We start from the raw sequence: 8800 nt of genomic DNA, 5'->3' as shown, positions 1-8800 counted from the left end.
ATGGATTATTGTTGGGCGAATTTTCACTAACCCTTCCTGTCCTTTAGTAGTAAGAAATACATTAAAGCCAGCGGTGTGGTTGTCCCAAGTATTTAATGGGGGAAACTTTATTTTATGGTTCTTTCAGAGGGGGCCCACTTCATGATCATTATGGTAATGACTCAATTGTAGCTGTCTAATTGAGTTATTGTTTCCTCCTTTACTCTGGGTTTTTTTCACATTGGAGAACCATGTGGAGGTATGTTCTGTTGCACTGAGTTACCTGAAAAAGAAATTTGTATATTCCAGAAGGTGCTTCACTATGTAGTGTCCACATGGGTGCTAGTTTTTGGTTTCCCACTTCTTTTCCTTGGATGAATTTTACATTCCTTGTAATTTGATGGTTGGAGATGTGAGTTTTTTAGCCCTAAATGATGTGTCCTCAAAACCACTTCATATTGGACTAGACACTTGAGAATCAGCAAAAAGTTATTAGATATGGAGAAAGTAAAGTTTCTAATGAATGTTGTGTTAACCCTCTTGATTAGCGCTAATCACCTATTGTATTTAAAATACAACTTGATTGCCTAGTACAATGAGGCTTAAAATATAAATATCTATACATATCAAGAAAGCTATTGAAATGGAGAATGCAATAGCTTTCTTGATATGCATGTAAAAAAGGTCTGTTAGGAAAACATTAAAAACATAAAGTTTTATTTCACTTGAAAAACATGTGTTTCCTCTATTAAAATAAGAGGCTAATGGAAATTGCCCTTTAGTTATAACCATGGTTTTAAATTTCTGTTTCAGCTAAAATTTCTGACTTATCCGAAACCGAAATTTCGCCATGTGCACGAAAGTCGGGATTTTTAGGATGAAATTTCGATCGAAATTACCGAAATTTCGTTCAAAATACTTTAACACAATAAAATTTGTTATTTTAATGTCAATTTCGAACGAAATTCCAAAATTTCGAGTGAACTTTGGTAAATTTCGGGGATTTCGGTTTCGGTAAAATTTCGGATTTCTGTCGAAATTTAAAACCATGGATATAACTCAGTCAAGTTGACTCAACTCAACTCAACTCACTTTCTTGCAGTAAATAAAGAACAAGATATTCGCTAATGTATACATTACAGTGACATTGCCATGATGACCGTTAGAGGCCTAAATGAAATACTAAGATCCAGTAGAATATATTTGATCAATAGAAATCAATAACTAACATTTTAATCCTTGATATTCAGCTTACTATCTTGATATTAGGCTTAATTAGGTAGTGATACCTTCTTGAAACTCAAAATTCAACTGTAAGTTAAATTTTAGAAAAATCGTATTATATTGAAGAAACATGAAATCCATGAAAAACAAAAAAAGAAAAAAAAAGAAAAAAAAAAGACAAAGAAAATGAGAAATATAAATAAACCGTGGTGAATAAAAAATGAGGTAGGGCTACTTTTGCCAATAATGAAACATTTGAGATCACTTCTTGCATAAAAGATGTTCGAATAGATCAGATCTATTAGAACTGTCAGTTAGATCATCAAGGTTTTAGATTAAGCAACTATGTTAGCTTAGGGTTATGATATCCTAAACTTATTCTTATCTGTCTATGCTTATATCCAGAATGCTCTACACAAGTACTGTTTAAGGTAATTGTAGTCACTTATCAATAGTGAAATTCATTGCAATCTGACCTCCCCCTTTCCAATCATTCCTAAGATAGAAAATAAGTTAAAAATTTTAATTTTACCATCTTTATCTCAGTTCTTTGTGCAAAATTTACTATAATTTTTGCCCCTTGTGCAAAATTTCAGATAGAAATTTTTTCTATCTTAATTTTAAGATAGATAAAAAATTACTATAATTTTTGCCTCCCTGTGCAAAATTTCTGGCATCGCCCCTTAATTGACAGTTTAGAAGGACATAATCTTGTCATTTCCCTCAAAACTGTTGAAAGAAAAAATAATTTCCGCCACAGACGTTTGTATTGATATCAACATGGCCTAATTGAAAGACCTGAGCCAGGCACGTGATGCTAGTGTCTGCTCCATACTGATTAGCATGTAAGGTTATTTATTTACGCACACTTTTTGTATTCCCTCCCACTTTCCTCTGTCAACAACCTTTTCCCTCATGTTATATTTAAGGACATGCACCACCCCTCTAATCTCCACTCCTATTTCTCCAAACCACACACATATCTTCAAGGAAATTAGATTCAATTAGCCATGAATAACAACAACACAACCAATCTCTCCTCCTTCCTCTCTCTACGTTGGGGTGTACCAAATGCACCCACAAATGGCATTTTTGGGTTCTTCCTCCTCGCCACCATACCCACCACTGCTCTCCTCGTCATAGCCTCTTTATTTTTCTTGCTCTTCCAATTCCGATCCGAAACCCTAAAGCTACATAAGAAGCTCTCCCTCCCCCCGGGCCCTACGCCATGGCCGCTCGTTGGGAACTTGCCGGAAATTTTCATGAACAAGCCGGCATTCCGATGGATACTAGGCCTCATGAAGGAATTAAACACCGATATCATGTGTATCCGCCTAGGCAATGTCCACATAATTCCAGTCAAGTGCCCGGAAATTGCCCGCGAATTCTTAAAAAAGAACGATGCACTCTTTGCCACTAGGCCAACCACCATGGGGACGGAGTACTCAAGCCGTGGCTTCTTATCGGTTGCGGTTGCACCGTGGGGTGATCAATGGAAAAAGATGAGAAGGGTGGTGGCATCTGAGGTTTTAACACCTTCTAGACTAAGGTGGCTCCTCTGTAAGAGAGTCGAAGAGGCAGATAACCTTGTCCGGTACATTCACAACCAATGTGGCCACACTGGGGCCGGTGCAATTATCAATGTAAGGACTGCGGTTAGGCAGTATAGTGGGAATGTGATTAGGAAGATGATGTTTAACAAGAGGTACTTTGGTGAAGGGTGTAAAGATGGAGGCCCAGGGGCTGAAGAAGAGGAACATGTTGAGGCGCTATTTAATGTGCTTACTCTTCTTTATGCTTTTTGTGTCTCGGATTATATGCCTAGGTTGAGATGGATGGATTTGAATGGGCATGAGAAGAATATGAAAATGGCGATTAAGGTTGTTAACAAGTATCATGAGCCGATAATTGATGAGAGGATTAAAAAGTGGAGAGGTGGTGAAGATAGGGGTGTGAAGAAGGAGCCAGAGGACTTGCTTGATGTACTAATATTGGTGAAGGACAGTAATGGGAACCCTTTGCTAAGCACAGAAGAGATCAAGGCACAGACTGCGGTATGAATACAATAACTTCATGTTTCTTAAGTTAATCCCATTTAGGACACTTATTAGTCATGATTTTGGGTTTCCACTTTCCATGCACAATTTGAAAAAGAAACAGAATTAACACTATGAGGAATAGGATGGCATTGCCACCCATAGTCTTTGATGATGGTGATTGGTGGCCGCACAAACCCATATTTTCTGAAAGGTATGGTATGGCCCAGTTCGTAGAATGATCCAAACCGTCCATTTGTTCGTTCACAACGTAAATAGGTTGTAAGCTAAAACTCATTTCCATTGGATGATCGTAACATTCGTAACCCTCCAATCTAATACGGGGACACTTTATTGACCCTTCAATAGATCGGGAGGGTTAGGATCATCTTATGGAAAAGATTTTTGGAGCACAGCCTATTTACTTTGTGGCCCAACAATGGATGGTTTGGATCACCCTGTGGAGTGGGCCGTACCATAATTTTGAAAAAATGAGGCATTGAATGATCTTAACCCTCCGATCTAATGAGAGATGATGCATTACAAAAACCTCATCAGATCTGAGGGTTAAGTTAAGATCATCCTATGGATTCATGGAGCTCATCCTATTAAAGTAACGACTCAATAAATGAAACCGTGGGGTCCCAACTCCCAACTACCCTGTTTTTTAAATGGGAAGTGAAATATTCGCCGCATCTTTCTTAGACGGGCCACCATTTCTAGTTTTCTACAGTGTTGAAGAGCAGTCATAAATACGGAAGAAAATGTCACATCCCTGTCATCTCACTTTTAAAATTTGTGAAAATACATATGGAATGCTAAACTCAGGGGCGCCCTTGCAAAAATGGGCTGCACGTCACCATTGTGCATTTGCAATGGTTGCAAGTTAATTAGGATTAAATGCAAGACTTGCCCCCAATGGGGGCGCCCTTGAGTTTAGCATACCTCATAAAGCATATTCAGTCTCTAGTAGTGGATGCCATGACAGGAGTTTCATACGGTGTCCCCACTTGGAGGAATGGTACATAAACCGCCCCTCTAGTGTAAAAGAGAGTTCATAAATGCAGTAGAGAGGACTGTCCTAAGTAAAAAATCTTTGGGCAAATACATCACTTCCCATATTAAAAAAAATATTGTGGACCCTGCCTTTTTTCAAGTCATTTGTTTGCCCTCAAAGGATGTTATTCGTTGATCGGACCATGGCAAAATTTTGTTATTTGCAACGAATTTTACAAAAGAAGAGTGCAAAAGACTGAAAACAATTTAAATTTGCAGGATTTGATCTATGCATCAGTAGACAACCCAGCAAATGCAGTGGAATGGGCAATAGCTGAAATGATCAATCAACCTCGCATTCTCAAGAAAGCCATCGAGGAATTGGATAGAATTGTTGGAAAGGAAAGATTAGTTGAAGAGAATGACATTCCCCACCTCAATTACGTCAAGGCCTGTGCTAGAGAGGCATTTAGGCTCCACCCAATTGCCCCCTTCAACCTCCCACACGTGTCAACTGCCGACGCCACGGTGGCCGGGTACTTCATCCCGAAAGGAAGCCATGTGTTGTTGAGCAGGATCGGGCTCGGTCGAAACCCTAGAGTTTGGGACGATCCACTCAGATTCAATCCCGAGCGCCACTTGAAGGATGGTTCGACCGAGGTCGAGCTCGCTGAACCGGAGCTTCGCTTCATCTCGTTCAGCACGGGTCGACGCGGGTGCATGGGGGCCCCACTTGGGACTACAATGACCGTGATGTTATTGGCTAGGCTTCTTCAGGGATTCAGCTGGAGCCTGCCAAGTGGTCAATCGAGCATCGATCTGAAAGAGGGGACCCATGATCTCTTCTTGGCTAAGCCCCTCCGGGCCAATGCTAAGCCACGCCTTCCCACACATGTTTACCCTGCAAATTAGTGTGTCTTGCTCTCCGGCTTTGTTTTTTTCATTTCAACAAACTATTAGTACGTTAAATAATTGAATGAATTCGAAAATTTGTTTTTCTCTTTCACAAATGTGTGGACTAATCTTCTACAGGTGATCTACAATCACGCTTATTTCAATGGTCAATGACATTGGGTTTTGGCAAGCTTCAATGTTTTCAAATATTTTTAGTAATTTGTAGTTCATTTCTGATATTTTTGCGGTGCATGATGATAGTCAGGGACCGTAGCCGTCTGTCTATTACGATCGGGGACTTGGATGTTGAATGCACAGAGATCTAAGTTCTTGTGAGCTTTATGAATGCACATTGGCAACTTTGAAGTCTTAATTTTAACATCCAATTTTTTTGAGGAATGCTACCCTCACTTCAAAAAAGGGGTAAAGTGAAAAATGTATATTGACCGATGGGGGCGCCCTTTACTCCTTTTTTTGCAAGGGGCTTGTCTAGCCTTCCTCCATCTTTTAACAGCATCCTCGGGATTTATAAGCTCTACTAATGGATTCAAGTACTAGTGGAAGTTTGTGGGCCGTACTAATAGACCCAAATACTAGGACTACCTGGTCCTTATCTGGTAACTCCAAATAGTAATCTCTTTTTATATCCTTCTATATGCGGATTTGAACAAGCATATTCTTGAGAATGTTGAACCACTTCTCGATTGCATATTAATTAATCATATGGAATCCAATATAATAGTAAGTAAGTGAACAAAACCTATCACAGAGTAAATCATAAAATCAAAAGGAAAAGGTTTGATAGTGATGTAGGACCATTGGACAGCAACACTGAAATGAGATCACACAAAAAGCAACTAAAAACTCCCACCATGATTTTGGATAAAAACTCCAATATAAGTCAACCTCCTTTCACTATGACAATGTACAAAATATATGACAACTTTAGGCATAAAATCAGAAGGAAAAAGTTAAGTTTGATGTTGATGCAGCGCTGAGCAACAATACAAAATGGAGATCACACAATGAGCAACTAAATCATCTTGATATGAAAAACCTGTATCATGGTTTTGGGGAAAAACTCCAATATGACATGTAAAGGAGCCAAGCTCCTTCAACGACGATAAAGAGTCAATGCTCTCTTGATCACAAATTAAGGTAAAGAGTCAATGCTCTCTTGATCACAAATTAAGGATGTTCCAAAAATCTACCTAGTCAAATATATCTTTTTCCTTCCTCATTTTATTTTATTATATTATATAGATGACCAAAATTCAAAAAAAGAAAAGAAAAAAGAAAGGGAAATGATTTCAGCGCTCCAATGTTTTGATAAACATGCGTTCACTTGTTTGTCATTTAGTATTTAAAGGGTTTTAAGTAGGGCTGCAACTCGGGTCGGGTGGGTCGGGTTTTGGAGAACCCAACCCTACCCGAGAAATATCTCGGGTCGGGCCGGGTTTTTTTTTGAAAAACCCACGATTCCCAAACCCGGCCCTACCCATGATAAATCTCAGGTCGGTTCGGGTCGGGTCGGGTTTTTTCACGTTGACGCAAGAAAATTCTTGTTTGGCAAGGCAACTCAACTCATAGAAGCAGAAATTACACTCACATTACACTTGAATCAAACAATGATGTAATTACACTCACATTACACTTGAATCAAACAATGCTGTAATCAAACAATGTTGTAATTACAATCAAACAATACTGAATCAAACACTTGAATCAACTCAACTCATAGAAGCAGAAATTACACTCACATACAGTAACAGTGGGTGCGTGGGTTTTCACTTTTAACTTTTAACTAACAATAGAAAAAAATGTACATACTATAACTTATGTAACTCGGGTCGGGTCGGGTCGGGCCCCTTCAAACCTGGCTCGACCTGAGATTCATGCGGGCTTTTAAATGCTCAACCCAGCTCGACCCGAAACCCATGAAACCTGAACCCAACCCAGGCTATTTTCGGGTCGGGTCGATGCGGGTCGGGTAAAACCCGGCTCGAGTTGCAGCCCTAGTTTTAAGAGCTTTTTGAGAACCGTAATATCCTCTAACATCCCTTTAAATACTACACGACAAACAACTGGAGCACATGTTTATCAAAACACCGGAGCGGAGAAATCATTTCCCAAAAGAAAACCTATAAGTTAACTTAAAGCCTAAATAACTAATCTCAATCGTCTATCTAAAGCAACACAAATAAAAGTTAGAGACATAACTAAAATAACCCCAAAATAGAAATCACCTGACAGATATGCATTACGTTCGTAAACTGCCCAAAACTTCCTCAAATCACGCCAAAATTGCATGATATTGGGCTCATTAGTAGATCTGGCAAACGGGTGGGCAGGGCCGGGCCGGGTTTCTCCCAACTCGTATGGGCCCAGGTGGTACGTGCCGGGTAAAAAATGACACGGAATCTTACTGGTCACTTTTTTTTGTGAACTTGAACCCCACCTGTATGGGCCGAGTGGACCCGCAGGTCACCCATTTTTTTTGTTCCCACACTCTAATAGGATGATCCAAATTGTCCATGTGATGAGCCATAACATAAATAGGTTGTGCCCAAAAATTTTGAGTCCAAAAGCTTGACTAACATCATGGAGGGATCGAATACCTCGCCCGGCCCCTTATTCTTTCTTCCTACAAATTCTGTCTTAAGTGGTCTAGTGATGATTATTTCCGTTCCAAAAATTGTAGAATGTAGTTTAAATCTTTTAATGACAATCATCTTTGGGGGCTAAGAATAAATAATATGTAAATGGGCATGCCAGCTAACACATGGTTAATAAGCTTGAACTTGGCACTAGTGAGTAGTGGATAAGAGTTTACATTTCCATTATTCCACTTTCTTTTGAATTCTTTAAGAGCCCGTTTGTATAAACCTTGGATTTGGATTTGGATTTGGTGTAAAATTTGGATTTCAAAAATCTGTGGATTTGAAATATAGAATTTTAAAATTCACAAATTTATAAATAGTGTCGTTTCAATGACTATGTAAAGATTTGGATTTCAAATCTGAATTAAAAAAATCTCTTGTGTGGATGCTCTTTGGACTTCTATATGAAATTTTGAAAAACCAAAATACCCTAACAGGCTAACATACCCTTATGACACAAGAAGGATAGAAAATACCCCCATATTGGGTAAAAACGACCAAGATACCAGCATCATGGAAAATGACCGAAATACCCATATATATGACAAAAATGACCAAAATACCATTATGTTGTAGAAAATGACTAAAATACCCTTATGACATTAAAATGATCAAAGTACCCCTGGGTAAAGTGACTAGAGCACTCCCGAGTCATGGAAAAGGACTGAAATACCCCTATATCACGTAAAATGACCAGAATACCCTTGAGTTGTGAAAAATGTCTAAAATACCTCCATGAGATAAAAATGATCAAATTACCCCATATCATGACAAGAATAGCCATGCGCCATGGAAAATTATCGAAATACTCGTATATTAATTGAAAATGACCAAAATACGCCTAAGTCATGGAAAATGACTTAAATACCTTTATGACATAAAAATGATCAAAATACACCCATATAGGGTAAATGACAAGAATACACCCAAGTCATGGAAAACAACTGAAATACCCATATATCGAGTAAACATGACCATAATACCCCTGATTCATGAAAAATGACTAAAATA

General features: G+C 38.7%; 1 protein-coding gene across 1 annotated transcript; it reads left to right on the top strand.

The window, feature by feature from the left end:
- Nucleotides 1-2110: 2110 nt before the first annotated feature.
- LOC143848431 (tryptophan N-monooxygenase CYP79A68-like) lies at nt 2111-5236 on the top strand. The gene is made up of 2 exons (XM_077357378.1): nt 2111-3257; nt 4515-5236. The coding sequence occupies exons 1-2, from the start codon at nt 2214-2216 to the stop codon at nt 5145-5147; spliced, it is 1677 nt and encodes a 558-aa protein (XP_077213493.1). The 5' UTR covers nt 2111-2213; the 3' UTR covers nt 5148-5236.
- Nucleotides 5237-8800: the final 3564 nt, after the last annotated feature.

Source organism: Tasmannia lanceolata, unplaced genomic scaffold (genome assembly GCF_043159265.1).
Source record: "Tasmannia lanceolata isolate RefF3 unplaced genomic scaffold, GAP_Taslan_0.1 ptg000016l, whole genome shotgun sequence".
Lineage (NCBI taxonomy): Eukaryota > Viridiplantae > Streptophyta > Magnoliopsida > Canellales > Winteraceae > Tasmannia > Tasmannia lanceolata.
This window is presented reverse-complemented; position numbering and strand designations above follow the sequence as displayed.

What these genes read in the sequence shown, in the direction of transcription:
- LOC143848431 (XM_077357378.1), top strand. Translation starts at nt 2,214, where the DNA reads ATGAATAACAACAACACAACCAATCTCTCCTCCTTCCTCTCTCTACGT. An exon ending in AGATCAAGGCACAGACTGCG is followed by an intron (nt 3,258 to 4,514) that starts GTATGAATACAA and finishes TTAAATTTGCAG; the next exon opens with GATTTGATCTATGCATCAGT.